This window comes from Patagioenas fasciata, chromosome 6, assembly GCF_037038585.1.
Source record: "Patagioenas fasciata isolate bPatFas1 chromosome 6, bPatFas1.hap1, whole genome shotgun sequence".
NCBI classification, from domain to species: domain Eukaryota; kingdom Metazoa; phylum Chordata; class Aves; order Columbiformes; family Columbidae; genus Patagioenas; species Patagioenas fasciata.
In genome coordinates this window covers 13,628,454-13,648,094 of record NC_092525.1, presented here as the reverse complement: position 1 = coordinate 13,648,094, position 19,641 = coordinate 13,628,454, and the positions used below count along the sequence as shown (strand labels likewise).

Here is a 19,641-nt window from a genome sequence, read left to right as displayed (position 1 = left end):
TTTGGCTGCTGCAGTGAGGTCCATGTGATTTTATGTATGTGTGTAAATCACATACAGAAAAAAATATTTGTATGCATACATATATGCAGTCCTAACTGATTTCTTCTTAAACATGGGAGGGAAATCTTCCTAACTGGAGATAGAGTTTAAATCTTTGTTATGGGGAGAAAATAGCAAAGGAGCACATTGTGGTATGAAATATCAAAATTAAATCAAATGTTGATTTTATGTGTTAGGGTATCCATTTGATAGTAAATAGATTAAAAGCTGCAGTAGCCAAGGAATGCTTTAGCAATGGGCATCCTGACTTAGATCCAAGCATGTTGTGCCAAAGTCAGACACCTACATTCAGGGGTTTCACACCTGTATTGTGAGGGAAAACACACATGAGGAGGGGGAAGAACTTGTTTATGTGTGTGCAAAGGCTTGAGGTTATCTCTTTTTGCACCGTTCGCTGAATTGGTGTGAAATAAAACAGTAGCGAAAATATACCTTTAAAAATGCACATAGTAATTAAAGGAAAAAGTTCTTCTATTTGCTGAGCTTGTTTCTGGCCTGTAGCAAACTAGTTAATGTTTTATCTCCTTCATGCTCTTCTGTTATACACTTCTGCCTTGGAGTTGAAAAGCTTTGTCAAAGAACCGTGAGTGCTTAGAAAAAGGAACTGAAGCAATTTGGGGAATGCGTAGTCATTGTTTTTGATGATTTTTTTTAAAAAAATATTTTTAATGTACTTCACAAAAAAAGGAATAAATTGGTGAGAAAAAAAAATGAGTCATCTACTGTTTTAATTACTGATAAACTTACTGTGGAATTAATAACCAAAGTAAAAATATTGAGGTAGACTTTTTCATACTTCTTTGTGAACTTGAATTCCAACTCTGACATCCTGTTTATTTATGTTTCTAGTTAATGAACTTATTCTTAAACAGAAGCAAAGATCTGAGGAGAAAAGACTCAAATTGGACCATTCAGTGAGTAGCACCGTATGTTCCAACTTTTTTACTTTATATTTATTTAATGGTTCTGCACAGCACTTGTCATAATGTGGCTTAATTTAGAAGAAATTACACTGTTGAGCTGATGCTTTAACTTGCTTTATGTGGGAATAATACCAGTATCGGTGGCACTAGATCCCTTTAACCTTATTAACTCTCATTCCACCTGCCAGCAATCTATGTGCAGAGGCAAGCTGTGTTATCGTAGCTAAGTGTCATATGATGTATTGAAAATAACCTGGGAAACTACCCACGGAAGCACACTTGTTTAAAGGTAATAATTTTCATTCAGTGTTGGAAATTACAGCTGCAATGAGAGTAATGGATGATTAGAAGTGCCACAGGCTTGTCTGGTCATGTGCGAGAAGCTGCGTTCTGCATGGAAGTTGGAGGAAAGCTAATACCAGCCACAAGGGGGAGAAGGATGCGTTCTGAGTGCTGGTGTTCTGGCTCTGATCCCAGAGAAAACTGCCTGGATATCTTCTAGGCTTACTTAATGTCACGGAATCAGAGCATGATCTGTGTTCCCAGTTCATTAAAACCCCTGTACAGCAGCAGCGGATGCTCTTGTACATTAAGATCAAATAGGCTATATGACATTAACCAGGAAACTTGTGTATTTGTCTCGCTATGTCTGGCTTCATTGGCTTCTGTAATTCATAAATATGGTTGCAAACTAATATTAAAAATCAAGCACCCCCTGTTTTTGTCAGTTTAAAACCCCAATTTGGTTTTTGCAACACAGTCCTTAATGCTTTCAGCAGTTGTATGCTATAAAAAGAGCACGCTTTAAGAATTCATGGATTTACTCACACTAAGTTTTTACATTCAATATAAAATATGTGTATACCATACCTGGTTTAAAATGTACACAATTGACCTGAAGGCATGTACAATAACTTCCTGGGAATGGGTTCTACTTTCTTATAGCACACATTTCAAAACTCTGCCCGTAGATGCACTGATGTTAGGTAACAACCAGTAAGTGGACATGTAACATGACTTTGTCCAACACAGCATTGTCTACCTTGTGGCAGCAAATAAAAAGTACTGATCTCTCTAAAAAGAGAAACTTTTGCTGTTGTATCGGCCTCTTAATGTGCCTGTTCTCCTCTTGCATTACTTCTGCTATTAAGAGAAGTCACTCACAACATGTTGCAGCAAACACACAGTTTCTTTGTCGTGGATTTGTCTCATTAAGAAATCAAGTTATGGTATCATTGAAGCTTTCAGAGTACTTTAGCAGTAGTACACTTTACTAGTACATTACTCTGTTAAAGTTTGTATAGAATCTTTTTGTCTTTAAAATTGTATTTTTGTGTGTGTGGTTATTTCAGATGGAAATTGAGTTTTTACCTGTGTGGTTTCCACATGTTCTGTTGAGGGTTGTGTAAAAAGTTGTGTGTATGGATGTGAGATATTTTATTTTTCTTAAGCTAGCCAATACAAATGGGCTACTAGTACCTCTTGGAAAATGTTTGGTTTAGACTGGATGGCGTTTCTAGTTCTAACACATTTAAATATCTTGAGCTAGCCTCATAGATTTTATAGGGCAGGATTTTTAAAATCCAGCTTTGTTTCTTGGAAGGCCTAGAGACCTTTCAGCTGCTTCTTTTGGTTCTTGAGGCATTGTAATGTAAGGCTATATTACCATTAACCTGTTATCCGGGTCTTCCTGTGCTAAAAGGTTATTTAATTGATTTTTTTACTCTTTCCTGGCAATGGGAAGAGCCAACAGTCTGTAGGGAGGGATGGTAGTAGCTGGATCTCTGAGGATTCCTCACCTCTAGCAGGTTGAATGAGAAGATCATCCTGCTGAGCTCAATCTTCTTTCCTGCTCACACATTTCCTGTGAAAATGCTCTTAAGAGGAGTAGTGAGGGAGGTGAGAATAGAAAAGATAAGCTGATACTACCTTCTTCCATTTGAATTTAGCGTGAGAGCTTTACCTATTCGTTAAAAAAATTAAAAGCTATTGTCACTTAACAGTATTTCAGATAGATGTAATCCAACTCAGCTTGAAAAAACATGTTTTTTTTCTTTCTTTCCATAGAAACATGTTCTCAGAAAGTAGGGCACAAATCAGATAAAATTGTGGCTGTGAAATAATCGCTTCGTGGCAGCACCAGCTATGTTCTCATAAAGCTCAAATATCTTCCAAATAAGATAAGCAGTTACACAGCAGGATGAAAGACTTATATCCTGTACGTGTGGGAGAACTGGGAATTTGGATCTCTGAAAATGGTTTTCAAATTTTTACCAAGAGATGAAATATTGCAGTGTTGCTTTTAAAATTTGTTGCTGGATGTAGCTCTGGATGACTTGAACCCACTTTCTCTCTAATGTCTCTTGTTTTCTTTATAGAATGGCCACAGGTGGCAGATAATTCAAGATTTGTTGGGAACTGATCAAGACAATCTTGACTTGGCCAATGTCAACCTGATGCTGGAGCTGCTGGTGCAGAAGAAGAAGCAGTTGGAAGCAGTAAGAACTTTCTTGTCTTATTTAAATGAACACCACTGACAAGTTAGCAGCTTTTTTTCATGCTTTTATGTTCTTGAAGTAAGATTCAATTACTGAATTAATTGCTGAGAATTTTGTCTTGCATTTTAGTGTTGAAAAGTTGTTCATCTCACTGACCTTTGTAGCAAACTAACATTTTGACTGTGATGCCCATAATGTGCTTGTAGTGTTGCTGCTGGCAGGGTTGTATAAACAAGCAGGGAAAATGGAAAAGGATAAGAGAAACTGGCTAGCAGAACAGAGAAATGCATATGACGATGTTTGCTAATTGACTATTGCACAAGTAAATGTCAGATCTTTCTTGGTAATAAGCAGGAAGAAGTCCAAAATATATAGGTTAAGGAATAAACTCAATGAACATGTAAAAAAAAAAATTACATCTTTTAGTTTTCACTGGAACTGATATAACCCAAGTGACTGCCATGCCTGAAGAGTTTTCTTAGTATTTAATGCTTGAAAGAAAGGTTCAAATGTCTTACCAGGCTGGATTGAGGTTTTATACAATATGAAGCAAGCTGTTCGTATGATTTAACCAAAATGTTTTTAGTCTGGGATGATTCTCATATATTTGGCCATTCCATGCTGTTGGTCTCAAGTGACCATTTTCCAGTTAGGAGAGCCATGTCTTCTCAAACTGGATTACAAAATTTGGCCTAGTGAACTTTGGGTAGGAGGTTGGACTTGGATGGTTCTTTAAAACAGGTGAGGAAAAGTTGTATTGGGAATGGCTTATCTCAATTCACTCTCGCAGAATCAGTATTTACAGAACTTCTGGTTCGGATGGAAGGAAAGTAACCCAAAAATATGTATCACATGGGGACTTGTGCATAAATTTTTTGTTGTGGTTCAGTGAAGATGCGGTGGGAATATGGTTTCTAACTTGAGTAAAACCTCTTCTTTTTTTCCCCTTGAAGCTTTTTTGTCATTTGTGAGCAATCTAAAACAAAAGGAGGCACAAAACTGAGTATATGGGTGCTTCTGAGAAGAAATATCTTTTGAGGATACTAAGCCCTAAAAACAAACCACAACCAACCAAGGAAAACAAAACACAAAAAACCCCAAAGAAACAGACAAAAAACCAAAACCATGCCTGACACTTAAAGAACAATTTTAAAACATTTTTCCTTTCTGGTTTTACTTGCTTCACTTTCATTATCATCACAGGGTGGGGAGGAATAAAATAATCTCACAAATTTGTAGTCTTGCATCCTCATCTCTTTTCCTGTCTCATCTGTCTTTAATGGATTCTACATGCTCCTGTGTCTTGGTTCTCTTTGAGTATATGTTCACGGTTCTTTAATAGTAAATATTTTGGTAGGCTGTGAAGATAAGCCACACAATGCTGGGATAGAATTAGGGCTACATTAATGTTGGAATGTAGTTTTTATTTTTCTTTCCCCTTGTGCTTCTCTTATTTTACCCTGTCCAATTTTGGCCAGTTTGGGTGAAAATATTAAGCCAATGGTTGAAGTAAATGACCTGTTATGGAAAGATGGGAAAAGGATGTTTTAGCTTCGTCAGTGACTTTACTGTTGTCTTCCACTTTTGAGAAATGTTCAGCAGTAATTTCTTCACATAAATACAAATGTTAATTTTGAAGTGAGGTGGTTTTCTTACAAATACTTAATGCTTTAGTATGTTAAACATGAAGTGGATGCTAATGGTCTTCCAGGGTAGAAGATGAGCCTGTGAGGAACCTGTATTCCAAAACTAATTTCAGATGCTGTAGCCAATAACACTGGGAAGAATTTGAACTTACTCATAAGTCTTCAGTAACACACCAACAAGAGCTGTTACAAGGTTTTCTGTCTTCATGCAAAAAATTGCCATGAGCCAAACAAAACCTTAAAACCTGTGAGGCAAAGTAATACTACCGTTCTTAGAACAGCCTTAACAAGCTATTTTCTCTTCCTTACCTCTCAGCGAAAGCTGTTTCTGTGTTGTGTGGCTTTCTGTGTATTAAAGGAATGTTCCCTGTTTACTGTATTACAGGAGTCCCATGCTGCCCAGTTACAGATCCTTATGGAGTTTCTCAAAGTTGCAAGAAGAAACAAAAGAGAGGTAACTTGCTTTGTGTTTCCATGGGTGAGGTGGTGTCTGCTGCTTTCTACCAGTTCATGTCTGCTTAAATTTCTGTTGAAGTGGTATATTAGCCTGGCATTGTCTCTGCAAAGAAAAAGGCAGGATGTGCTTGGGGAAATCTCAGGCAGAGGACATGTGGGTTTTAAGGAAAATTAATCTCTTTACATGTGGCAGCTTCAATTTTTAATGGCTTGCTTTTTGTCTCACAATCGTGAAGCACGTGGGAAGAAGGGAACTTGAGGGCAGAGATTCCTCACTGTAAATGTACATCAAATTATTGAAACGAAATATTTCTGTGATGGGGAAGGAGTGAAATTGTCACTCTGAAATTTTTTCTTTTAGTGTATCAAATGCCGTGACCAATGTTGTGTCATAAAAGAACAAATATTCTATGCTCCCTCCATATTTGACTGAAAATGAGTGTCTCAAGTGGTTTCCATAATCAGCTACACAGTCTTTCATGATTTGGGACTTATCATTTATAATGTAATACAGTGCAAAACCCCTAGTACTAGAAATATCCCAGAAATCTAGAAAAACAACTGTGAAAACAACAAAAGGACAACCTTTTTTGAAGGTCATGGCTTTTAATGAAAGATGTGAAGAATATCAGACCCAGCAGTGTAACCTGAACCATGTAAAGACAATGGGTGTAATAAGCATTTTCCTGAATGGATTGAGGGTCTGGTTGTGGAGCCATCCCAAAGCAAGTTGTTCAGAGTCTGTTTGCCAACAGATCCCAATGGCCTTCTGACCAGAACCAACAGCAGCAATGGAAAGGAACTAACGGAGGGGAAAACTGACTCCAAGATAAAGCCACGTTTGCTGAGTGAGATCTACTAGGCATAGTGTCCAGTGGGAGGTGATGAAAATACTAATGGTTAGGATTCCTAAATATCAAAGGAGAATGTACATAGGAGAATATCTTAGCTATCTGCAGATGTCAGTGAAGACGAAATGGCACACTTCTGTTTCTGATGCTGTTTAGCATGAAGCATACTACCTGTTTGGTCCTTCAGGGTTGGAAAAAAGGAAGGAAGAATGTATTACTCATATTTTACCTAAACAGCAAAGACACAGGTATTGCTCAAAACCATTGAGGTATCTCTTAGCTTTCATTTCTTGAATGCTGGTATAGTTATTTTATGGTGGCTTAGTTTACAAGTACCTCTCAGATCTTTAGAATATCTACTTGCATTTTCTTTGGGACAGTACCATAAAGTCAATGACTTTGCTTTCTCCTCCCCTGGGTGAAGCTGAGTTGGACCAACTCTCACAGAAGGAGGGGGCTGTTGACACCTACTTTAGTTTGCAGGTGTTGAGTGGGAAGGATGGAGGGAAGGGAAATTGCATAATTTCTGGTTTATAACATACTGTAGCACTGTATTCCATCTCTGACTATGACTTTTAGCACCTGAGATACCTTTTCCATCTAATCTACATCTGCCCTTTGTTTTACTAATAATGTCCAAGGGTGGCGTCTCTCTTTTGAGGCTAAAGAAACTTAATTTTGGCTGCAGATCCTCTGAATATGGCATTGGCAACATCATGAAGCCTCTTGGGCCACTTAACTTATTTCAGATCCTCTCTGTCCCAGCTTATGTGTTCTCTTTGTTGCCAGGACTTCCTCTGATGTGATTTCTTACCCCTCTTTATATTCCAACGTGAAATACCAACTGTCACATCTCCAAAGACTTTTGTGCAGGCCTGTCAGTTCTGTCCTTGCCATAGTGGTTAGTGTCTGGCCTTGTCATTTATTTTGAGGGAAACGAGACCTTGTCAGCCTTGCTGCTAACAATCTTTCTTTTTACTTGATAAAGATAAGAAACATTAGAAGCACAGAAAATACAGACCAGTCAGCAGGATAATTTTAGAAAGATATCAAAATCTGTCTTCAGCAATCAAGCTATACCCATAGAGAAAATTAAGCGACTTGGTGCTTCGGAGTTTACCATAATTTCTTTTGGTGCTGTTAATAGGTGACTGTTTAAGAATGGAATTGAAGGAACATGTGTGGACCTTGGAACATTTCTGTGATGTTTTGACCACAGCTATGAGTCAAACGAGCAGGCTTTATTATGTAGAGGAACACTACCCCATTTTTCCTTTCCTAATCCAAACCTGGTTCTAGTAAAGATAACTGCAGGGCAATTGCAATTTCATTCAGTAAGCCATAACTGCAACAAAGTGCTTAATAAATTAAAATAAAGCTGCTTTTGTGTGTGGCTGAGAGTGCCTGATTCAAATCTTTTGTTGTTTAAAGGAATGTAAAATTGCCTGGTGACTCTGTTTCCTAATATGCTTCTGAATATAGCTTATTACTTGACTTTATTAACAGGTTTTATTTATTACATGATTTGGGTTCTTACATGGAGAGTAGCTACTTTGTTAGTTAATACACATTGCCTTAGATTTATTGTGCCTGTATAATATAACACGTTCAGGGTATATAGTAAACCACCTGTAACCCTACTTACTTCACTCATAAGTTGTGTGTTGTTTTTCTCTCCTGCCTTCATGAAATGATAAGTTCTGAGCTTACTGGAGGGGGTTTAGAGCTGGAAGAAAGCTGTATCTTTATAGCCTTGTACTTAAGGATTCAGAATGTTGCTGTAGTCAAGTATTTTGACAAATGCCTCTTTCTTGTGCTTTCATCATTTCTCTAGAAGATAAATGTGAGGTTCAGCACCTGCAGAAGTTTCTATTAAAAATCCTGTTTTGATCTGTTCATAACTTTCCAAAACATTGATCTTTCAAGCTGAAATGTACTGCATGTTTTTTGCACAAAGGTATTTGCAAGTCCTTTTTCATTTAAGTTTATATATTTTGTTTTGAACCTATGGCAATATGACAAAAAAACCAAATTCTTTGCAATAGTAATATTTAAAAAAAAAAAAAATCTTACTTCGAAAAAGATTGAAAACAAATGGCTAAAGCATGAAAATATTTTTTCAACAGAATACCAGACTCTTTTGGAGGGGAGAAATGTATTGATCATCCACAATAGTTGGTTGTCTCCAAGGCAAACTTAGCATGGCTTTGTGCCTTTCCATATGTATGGACAGTTAATTTAATGCACAAACTTTTTTTTTTGATCCAGCAGTCTATTTCGTTGAAATCAAAGATTCAAGGAGTCTGGAAGGTCACATTTAATAATGAAATACTTGACTGTGTTTTTTGTTTTTTTTTCCAAAGGAAACCAAATGCAACAACCTGTGACTTTTTAAATTCAGATTTCCATGCCAGAGTTTTGATACCATTAACTTAGCTGTGTTGCTTAAGTACTTGTGCAAGTTTAACTTTTATATGATCACAAGTTCACTCATCTTGAATGCTCAGCAAGAGAGCTGGTATCAGTTAATACAAAAATTTCTCCCTGGTTTTATATTTTCAATTCAACTGGAAAAAAAACCAAACAAGGCTTACTAACTGTCTTGTCAGGGATTTGAATGATACCAAATGAAGTTGGACACCACTATATGTATCATATATAATTTGTCCTAAAACATTGTTAGCTCAGCTACTTGATGGAGAATGTTATTTCTGGGAAGTAGCACCATTGCTTCCTGAAGGATACTGAGCTTAATGATTAGTATCGCAAATCAAATTCTGCAACATACAGGTGATATTCCCCAGATGCATTCATGCTTCTCTTGGTGGCTGTCACTTTATTTTTATGTTTTGTGGGCTTTTTCTTTTTAATAATGTCATATTAAGTCTCTCATGTCTAACAAACAAGACCTTATTTGTGTCTGCTAAAGCAAGGGGGCTGTTTTCAGCTGCTGCACATCCTGGGACAGAGAAGTCATCCTGAAATGTCTGAGGTTTGTGGCACTGAGCCCTGCTCAACATTTCAGAATCATCATCGTTCTTTTCAGCCTCAAATGCACGTATCTATCCAGCTGTCTTCACTTACTGCATATTGTGAGCATGTTAAATACAGAAAATATGAGGAGTTATTAGTTATTGTGGGATAATTGCAGGGAATTATAAGCATGAATTCTCCAGGGATGTCATTACCTTGTGTTAATCACTTCACCTGTCAAGTCTTACTGTTCTGTGCATACACACATGGATGAACTAATGAGTAAGCAAGAGGAGGTGACAGAACTAGAAGTCAGTCATGCTCTTATGTTGTCATATAGTCTTGATTACGTTCCAGGACTCCTGAGGTGAATTTATAGCTATAGTAATCTCTTTCCTATCCGCTGCACTTAAATAACTGGTATTTTAAATCTATTTGCATTTCTAAGCTACTTGGTGAGAGATGTGAGCTCTGACTGCAGGGATGATAAGCCAAGGATGCAGTGAGTGTATGAGCAGCGAGCCAGAGATTATCATATAAGCATCAGTGTATAATAGCTGAGTCTCTTTACTGCAGTGGAGAGGTCTTTCCAAAGAAAAAGAGGGGGCAACCTCATGCTAGGAGCGAAGTAGCAGGTACAGTGATGTATTAAATACTAAGGCGATTAATCTACATGTTTAGACAGCTTTGTTCCCTGCCCTGGATATCTTTCTCTTGTGACACTTTTCTATCAGACCTTATCAGTAAGCCTTCAAAGCATCACCCCTGCAACCCAAACAGGAGGATTTAAGTAAGGGGCAGGAAGATTCAAGATATAAAATGTGTTTTTGATCAGCCAGGCACCTCCTTCTTCCTACCCTTAGGAATTCTGTGTGTTAAGCAGCTCAACCAGGACGTTTTTCTCAAACCTTTCTGTTAGGTCTTCCCCAGCTAAGAGGAAACATTGACTATTTGGAGGAAGTATCAATCAGGGAAGAAATCTTTCCCGCAGACCAATTTGTTATAGGTGTACTGCCCATGTGTTTAAAAGGCTTGGATGCCCCATTTTGCCAATGGAAGTAACTTGCACAGGCTTGGGTGTTCCTGTCTTCATACTGAAACAAACCTCACACTTTATTCCACTTGTGCAGAGGCTTTGTGGCAGTGAAGTGTTATGTATGTTAAAATAAGTCAGATTTGCAATTAATTTAAAAGGCTAGATTCTCTCTAAACTCTGAAGATGGCTTCCTTGCCATAGTTGCCCTGTATGTTATAACAGACTCTGTATCTGAAGCAATAATAGAAGGAAAACCCAGATACAGGCAAGAATAATTAGGTTGGTGCAGAAGTAATTGCAATTTTTGCATGTTTGAAATTTATTGTTTGATATTGGATGCATTCTTAAATAAATGTGGTTATGTTATACATAATTTCAATGCGCTTTTATTGCTTTGTTTTTTTTGCTACTGACTTACTACTTGCTATTTATATTTATTTTAGACTATGGAAATGATGTTAGACAGAAAGCAAATCTGAGCGATTTTCTTATTCGAGTTCAAAGTTGGGTCAAGTTTGTTAGAGCAGTAGTTTATGGAAGAACAAGAAGTGTGAAGAAATTGTGTTGGCTGGATGAAGTGGTGGGATAGGACGAGGGGATTATCTACAGAGACTCCCTGATTTATTATCTTCAGCTGGACAGATGATACTTTTTACCCTGTCCTGGTTGGTGCAATGGCTGTGTGTGTCTAGGGAAAAAAAAATATGCTCCCTTTGGTAACAGTCTCATCTGTTTGTCTTGATCTATGCTGTATATTGTGATGAATGCTTGAGGGTTTTGGATCAGAACCTTGAAGGTGTGTGATTGAACACAATGTGGACTTGTGAACTTTCACAAGTGTGAATCCAGATGCTCTGTTAAAGCTAGTTAGTGGAATAGTGTTGGTGACTTCACAGCATTTCTGTAGAAAATAACTTCTGCTGTTCTTTGCTTGTGCTTTATCTAGACTTGGAAAGGCAGTTGGTCATGGGTATATGATTCCTTCCCTCCTGCATTTTTCTAGGCTGTTTCTTTTTAGGCTGTCTCTGTGTCACTGGGAGGCTCTGCTGAGCTTTTAGCTTTTTTGCAAACATTTAGAACATGCACCAGGAGACCCAGTCAGGACCGGTGGTTGTCTGTGCTGTACTAACACAAAGGATGAAGTCACTGCCTCCCAGGGGGCCTTCGGTCCAGGAAAAACAGGATGCCCAAGGTTGAAGCCTCATTAGTAGATAGCCAGCTGTAATCAAACTGACAGTGACCTGGTGTTTAGCAATGTGTAAGTTCAAATGAGTATTTCTACCCTTATGTGAAAATTCAGTAGCTTGATGGGGTGTCTCTGAGCAACTCTTAACCAGGGGATTTTCCTTCATCCACATAGTCCAGGGCTGAGATTTCTTTGAGCTCTGTGTCTAAGCTTCAGAATCGAACTAGAGAGTTTTGGGGGTATTACCTTGCGGGTGTGAAAGGGCTTTAGATCTAAAGGTTACTTAACAACAATACGAGCACCTATGTTTCCTATGGTGGTAGCTGTGCTTGACTTGAATGTCTGAAATCCCTTTTCCAGACGTGATAAGGAATGCTGCCTGTTTTGAGGTTGTTGTTTTTCTTTTGTGTGTGTGAAACATGGGACCAGAATGTTATACACCTGCTTATTGTAGTTCACTCAGTGGAGCTGGAGTGATGAAGTTTAAATTGAATTGAAGCCTTCTCCTTGCCCCCTTGGCCTTTTCAGTTCTGGGAAAGCATCTGAGAAGAGAGTTTATAGTATTTGCTTCTATTTTAGTGGATGTTTCAGTGTTAGTTCCAAGAGTTTTTGCTGACTTAATCTGAAGTTTGACAGGTGTGATTCTGCCCATCATTGGGACAGGACTTGGCTTGCTCTCTGTGCCCAACATAGTGAAAATCAAATTAAGGACCCATAAATCTGGATATACTGCAAGGACTATAATTCAGTTAGCTTTCCTTAAATGTCCCTCAGTGGCTGGCAATTATAAATCAGTAGTCGCATTTTTCAAAGTTTAATTGGAATGAATGCGAACTGATTTAAGGTCTTTGACAGATTAAAGCTAAACCATGAAACACTTGAGCCAGACTACCAAAAAAATCTCAATGTGGGCATTAGTAATTCATTCGATGCTGATAGTATGAGAAGACTCTTCCGAAAATAACCATGAAACACACTTGCCTAGTTTTTAGACTTGCTGCTATTGGATAAGTTTATGGGAGGTTCAAATTGCTCGTCTTGGTATAAATGGAAGGAAGAATTAATAAATGAAGTTCCCGAGTTTATACTTTTGGCTCTGTGTAATAGTTAATAAAAGTTGGCTAATAAGGACCTCTCTGCTCTTGTTCCTATGGAGAAGATCTCCTATTTATGTGATGGCAACAACTGTCAATTATTTTTCAGTTGTCCAGTATGACTGTAAGCCAGTATGTTGTAGAATAGCTGATATCCTTGCTGTAATTTTAGAACTAAGTGGTTTTGTAACTTCCTTTTGAATGGGATTTATGAAAATGGGGGACTAATGGTATTTGTCTGCTAGAGCCAAGTATGGGCAGGACTGGTGCTGTGCGAATGTCGCTTTATCTTGGAGCTATAGCACCACCTGCTATTCTTGCTGTAGGTTTCACAAGTGAAAATGGAATTATCTGTTATGGTGTAGCAGTTTGTAAATTATCTGTGGCAGTCTAGTTTTAAACCATTAAACTTATGCTGTCTCTGACTCAAATTAAATATAAATGGAAATCTTCAGAGTAGAGAGATTAGGATGCAAAAACAATGTCATCTCATTCCAAAGAAGAAGCAGCTGTGTTAGACATAGGTGTGAACCTAGCAGGCCTTTTGTCTGTCTTCAGGGACGGAAGCTTTTTTTTTAAATGTTGGAAAGGTAGATTTAAATGGTGGGTTATCTGTTGCAGAGCACATGGTGAATGTGGTTTTGTTTAAGCAAAACTTTCTGCCATTTAAAGGATCAAGCTTAAGCTCTCAAGTGAATAAGTCTTTGGGAGCAGCTTGCCAAATATTCTTGGAATATGTCACGCTAAGTAATACATCTTGCAATACAGGTAGCTTTGCATTTGGGCAATTCAAGATTCTCTTGTAAATTCAAAAAGACAAATTTGTCTGGCCTTTAGAGAATGTCTTGTGCTTAATAAGCTTTTGGTGGACTTGCCAAGTTGGTAACAGCTTCAGGTCAAATGCCACAGTGCTTGTTGTCTGTAGACTTTGATTGTGAGTTGAGGAGAGTCAGATGGGCTTCCAGTTATTAATTTATTTGTTAGAATTGTGCATCTTAGTGATCCAGGCTTGCATTGGAGCTGAGTTTTGTCTGCTTTAGGTCCAAACTTGGAGCTTTCACCTGGAGAAGTGTATGTTTAGAGCCCTGCAAGGCTGGGTGTAAGCTTTCCATGTGTTTGGATGGGACACGTCTGCTGAATGTGGGTGGGAATTAGAGCTGGAAAGCGGTGATGCTCTTCCTTAGGTGTGAACAATCCCCAAGTGTGTGGCTTCACAGATGAGTGAAGCCACGTTACTGACTGAAAAGTAACTGCAAAAAACTGAAAAAATACTATGTGTGACACACAGAAGGGAAAGGTGATGTTGGCTGGTGAGAGAGGAAGTTCCCTGTAGACCCTTTTGGGAGCAACCCTCAAATTGTGGGTTGTAGTGTCATCCAAGGTAAGTGTCTCGCCTTTGAAAGAAATACCGTGTGGCACTTGCTTGGTGCCAGGGGCAAATTTCTTTGTGGTTATAAGAGGTGTTTTTGTCAATCTAAAAATTTTGTCAATGATTTGAAATTGGCAGTTGGCATGTTAACTGCTAGCAAGAGAAGTACTCTTGATACTTTTTAGCAAAACATTTTCTGTTTTGTTGGAGGGTGGTCACTGTCTCTTTCGTGGTGGTTTGTGTTATAGGTACCTTGCATGGAAGATATTAGAGGAGCATAACAGTATTACTTTGAATAATGTTGGTGTCTTTGATATCAAACTACCTCATGTTCTTGTTTTGCACTGTTTTCACAATAACATCGTTGTCTTAAATGTGGGTTGTGTGCACACTTATGTTAATCTACGCATATGAACTTTCTACCCAGTGACTTTTGAATTGTGTAGCCGTTAAGATAGTTCAGGTTCCTCTCTGGAAAGATTGACATTTATCTTGCAGTGCAGATTGATTTAGACTTCTCTTCTCTTATCCACAGCAATTGGAGCAGATCCAGAAGGAGCTAAGTGTTCTGGAAGAGGATATTAAACGAGTAGAGGTGAGGTGCCCAGACATTGTTCTGACTCTGGCAATTTTTCATTTTCATCAAGCTGTCTGCATTGCTTGTGGGGCTGCTGTGTTAAATTTATGGCATTTGAGTCAGTAATGGGAAAATGAACAGAAGATGTTCTTTCTTTAATTTGTTCATTTAGTTGCTATGTGTGAGCTGCAGGTTGAAACGTGGCTCTTCTGTAATTGTCTTTCCATTTCTTTGTGTTGGTAGTAAGTATTATAGAGTAATTGCTGGAAATCAGCAACCAGTATATTGATCATAACTTAGGATTTCTGTATGTTGCAGTGTTCTGGCTGTTTGCCCAGGTTGTTTAAATTGTAGTAGCATGCCGCTCTTAAAATGGGGAGGTATTGGGGGCTGCACAAGAGAGATGTAATGCAGACACTGGGTAGGAGCAGAGCCAGCTCCTGCTGCATGTCAAAACAATCAATCTGCTACCTCCTGATTATAATTCTTTTAATTCCTTACTGACGGGGATCTCTTGAGGTTTCTAAGAATTACTCTCCAAGTATTTGTAAACCCATCAGCTCATTCTTTCTGTCCTTGAGTCTTTAGGCTTCTCCTTGGTCCTTTCCTCTAATCATTCTAGTGTTTTGGAGTAGGAAACTGATGTTTTGGGAGTGCTTCCTACCACCATGTCTCTAAATAGTCTTCCCTTAGAGCTTCTAGAGAATCAGTTTGCAGGTCCGCATCTATTGCTCATCTCGAGCAGTCAGCAGGAGCCCCCAGCCATTGCCCAAAAGCCTTTCAGATTTCTTCACTTCTGTTTCATATGCATGCTGATGAATTATCAAAATATAAATAGAACTGACAACTGTAGGAACTTCCCTTCAGCTGATAGCTACTCAAATGGTAGCTTGATAGATAATAACCGCATTTTTCAGACCTATTTCCCTAAATGCTTCTTGGCTATTGGGAAATAAATATACCTTAGCATGTTTCCTTGAGAGTGGTAAGACAGGTCTTCAGATCTAGGAGAAGTTACTCCCACAGCTGTGGGATCCCTCAGAGAATATCTGGCTACCTGCTTTTCTGCTGTTTAATCAGGCACTTCAGTGGGCTGCAGCTGGGGTTCATATCTGGTGTGTGACAGTGACCTTGGTTCTGACCTCTAAAGCCTGGGATTTCACTTGTCACGAATATCCTGCTTTTTTACCTGACAACTAATGGGCACCTAGTGGGGATATGAAAAGCACCAGTAATGTTGTCCTGGAACCCATTGCCCCCTTAACTAATGAGCTGCAGTGTCCTGCGTAGCTTCCATTTCTCAAAAGGGATGAAAGGTGCAGTCTCATACTGAGTACACAGCAATGATTTAGTCTGGCAGTGACAAAGCCAGGTTTATGTGCAGGGTTTTGTCTCTTGTGTACTTAGCCCACAGAAGACTCATAGATCCTCTTTTAAGTCTGGAGCACGATACCACCTTTGCCCTCTCTTCTTGTGGCTGTTCTTGCCCTGACCCATATCCAGCACTATTTTCCAGTCGTGAAGGCTGTTAGATAAAAGTTTGTATGTATCTCAAAAATGCAGTTACAGTTTGCTCATTCTGCCTTGTTTAAAGGAACTGCTGGGTTAGACACAACTGAATGCTAACCACATCCTTTTATTTGTTTTTTGAGTATAAACTCCAGAAATGCCTCTTTTGGGGCAAAAAAGCACTGCAGTTGTAGGATTTCAGAAACCCAGTTGGAATGATAACTGGAAAAAAAATCAAAATAAATATTTGTTCACGTATAGTGAAGACTCCTAGGTGAGAGTTGAATATATGTAGGTTAAGTTGGTTATGTATTTGGAAAAACACAAAATTACTATGCGAACACTGTATATTAGAAGGTGCCGACTGTTCATGTTTTGTCAGCTTTGCTGTAACATGGCCTTTTGTTCCAGGAAATGAGTGGTTTGTACTCCCCGGTCAGCGAGGACAGCACGGTGCCGCAGTTCGAGGCTCCCTCACCTTCACACAGGTACGCACCTTGCAACTCAGAGCTTGGATTTCAAGCTGTGCGTGTTGCACTATACCTGCTAATTGTCTCCATGACATGCCCAAAACACCAGCAAAACTAGGTTTTGAGTACCGTGCAATATTTTCCTGTTCTGTTTTGGATTGATATGAACTTCATGTGAACAAATCAGCGAAGAAAAAGCCATTTGGGTCTGCAGTTGGATGTGCCGTCTTGCTCTAAACCAGATGCTGCGGGAAGCTGATGGTTTTAAATTTAGCGTGGATTGCTTAACTTGAGCTATAAGACTTTGCTGTGGTATGAAATATTACTGTTAAATACATGCTGCCTTTTCTGAACATTATGCCGTTCTGCTTGGCATATGAAAAGTCTTAATTTTGTATGATATTGGTGTCCCCTGGCTTCCCCACTCAGTGTGAATGGCTAAGGGTATGGGTGCAAAATTTAAAATTTACAGCCTATTGATTATGTTTATCTGCTGTCTGTTTTGATTTAATGAAATGCTTTTCCAGTAATGTTTTTAATGTGGATTTTTGGCTGGAATATTGCCTAGTCTGGTTTCTTGATGATAAAATTGCAGTTGCTTCTTATATCCAAGTTGCAAGTGCCAGAGTTTGAAGTGCTCTGCTTCTTTATAGCCGTGTTTTTTGGTTGTAAGAAAGCTCTGATTTTGCAGGGCCAAGTTACTTAGCTAAATGATCGTCTCTCCGACATCTTAATAGTAGAGTTCTCTAAATGGTTTACTTCTATTATAAAACTGTGCCGGTACCTTTTTTGCAACTAGCAGCTCTAAGCCTAATAACCCAGAAGTAAGAAAAAGGTTATCTGGTTTCCTCCCCTGCAGAGATTTAATGCTCTAGTAAGGAGCCTAGCAATATTGGCTGGGATTTCTTACCAGGAGGCTATTTCTGGACACCGGAACCAGAATCTCTCATATTTCCATGAAGCTCTGGCTGGCCCTGAGGGAAAGGATGGGAATATGGCCAAGATGGATGTGAACAGTGTTTGTTATTCCGCTCTTCATTGCTTGTATCATTTTTTGGGGTGCAGGTGTGTTTTTTGACATGGGTTATTGCTGTTTTGCCAAGAAGCAGGTTTGTGAAGCTGAAGAGATTCTTGTTTGGTTCTACTAGTTTTCTGGTTGTTGGCTGATAAGTAGATTGGTTTTAGTTTGCTTCGTGGTACTGCTGCTTGGGGAAACCTTGAGCGGTGGTTGCACTGAATTTATTACATGTTAGACATCATCAGGCCTAGGAAACTTTCCTTTTTTTAACAGGAAATTGTATTTATGAGTCAAAATGTATCTCCATTACTTGAACCAAGCTAACAAATAAGCTCCCAAAGAACTTTTTTTGTCTGAAAGCTGGTGTAACATTTTAAGCCCAAGAGATTTGGTGAAAGAATTGGGAGGGAGGGGAAAAATCTGCTGTGTGAGACATATACTGGTTTTAGTCTACTGAGAATTTCTTATTATTCCTTTATGCCTGTTTATTTAATGTGAATTAAATAAACAGGGTCAATAATTCTCAGTTCTTGCTTTTGAAGATACAAGACAGTGTTCAAAGTATTTTAGTCACTTTGAATTGATGTGTGTCCCCTCATGTCTGCTGGGAGATGGTGATGGGTTAGACCAGGGAGTCTCTCTCTTGTCCAGTCTTAGCTTGACTGATTTAATCTGGGCTGTGTCTTTAGCTTTTAAATTTTTCCTTTGGTGCAACATGCCCAGGGGTGTGATATAATAGGATATTCAGGGGTTTTCTAGAGTATGTGGTTTTGCCTTTTTCTCTTGTCTTGAAGACCCATTTCTGTTCCTCGATGACAATCCTGCGTTAAGAGTTGATCTTCAGTGTCTGAACAGGCATCTGTTGTTTCCAGACTCTTGTAACTTCTCTCCCTGCCCTATCCTGGCAGTTTTGTGTAATTCGAATGATTCCATTGGATTGAATTACCAGAACTCGGATTGCAGAAAGATCCACCACTTGAAATTCACTTTCTTTTCAACATTAAATGTGAATTTTGGAAAGTATCTTAAAAACTGTAACTCCGATTCCTCTTTGGAAAGAGTGCTGTAGAACTCTAGGAGCATTAACATATGCTGATTTTTTTTCAGCGCTATATTAACTGAAATATTTAATATCCAAAGTGTGTTTTAGAGATGCTATGAACCAGTAAGGATGAAATAGAAGTGTAGTTTGAGATGGTTTCACTTCCATGTTAAAATGTTATTAAACTTGCAGCGACTTTTAAACTTATCAGTGAATTCAAAGGGTATATTTAAATTGGAATATAACTTAACATGCTTAACATCCTGCTAATGAAATATAATTTTATCAAATTTTGCTAATGTGTCTTATAAATAGTACAAGGTTATCATAGACCCATGCTGAGAGGAAGAAATTCTCTTTGGCCTTTCAATTTAAAGTTCAAGAAAATAGAGTTCTTTGGAATTCAGTTTTATCTGGTCTCTAGTGACTTGCCCTTATTCATCTGCTTCCTCTAAATCACAGGGTTGCTTCATTAATTCTCTGTTTCTTTTCATTGTTTGTAGCTTTTTTCCCCATGCTCTTAACATCTTCAAAATGTGAAATTACTATGCCTCCCCCATCCTCCTTCATAAGTTCTTTAGCAACAAAACAAGCACGGCTATCGCGCTCAATACATTCTGGGCTTCAAGAAACACGTGTTTTCTCTTACGCTTGTACAGGGTATGATGAAACATTAAATTGAGTAATAGCACAACACTTGTTTACAGCACTGCAGCTCTCTGGGCTTGTGTACTAATAGGGAACAAGAGGGGAAGAATAAGGGAAAAGAACAAATAGTTCTGGGTTTGGTTTTTCTGAACAGTCGTGCGTGCTATTTTTGCTACCAGTAAATGGTGCAAACAGGAGATACAAATAAGCAACTTGTCAGTGACTGCATATTCAGGCAGTAATAGCAATAGCAAACTAGCCCTAATAGGAGTTTCTGGGGAAGAT

General features: G+C 38.6%; 1 protein-coding gene across 2 annotated transcripts in view; it reads left to right on the top strand.

The window, feature by feature from the left end:
• Positions 1–19,641, top strand: part of COP1 (COP1 E3 ubiquitin ligase) — a 124,168-nt gene that overhangs the window by 8,331 nt on the left and 96,196 nt on the right. Inside the window, exons 4-8 of one of the 2 annotated variants that reach the window (XM_065842532.2) lie at positions 910–974; positions 3,362–3,481; positions 5,513–5,581; positions 14,628–14,687; positions 16,590–16,666. In XM_065842532.2, the coding sequence (XP_065698604.2) occupies positions 910–974; positions 3,362–3,481; positions 5,513–5,581; positions 14,628–14,687; positions 16,590–16,666 (391 nt within the window). Of the gene's footprint in view, positions 1–909; positions 987–3,361; positions 3,482–5,512; positions 5,582–14,627; positions 14,688–16,589; positions 16,667–19,641 lie in introns of both variants that reach the window. The other variant, XM_065842531.2, reaches the window with a different exon arrangement.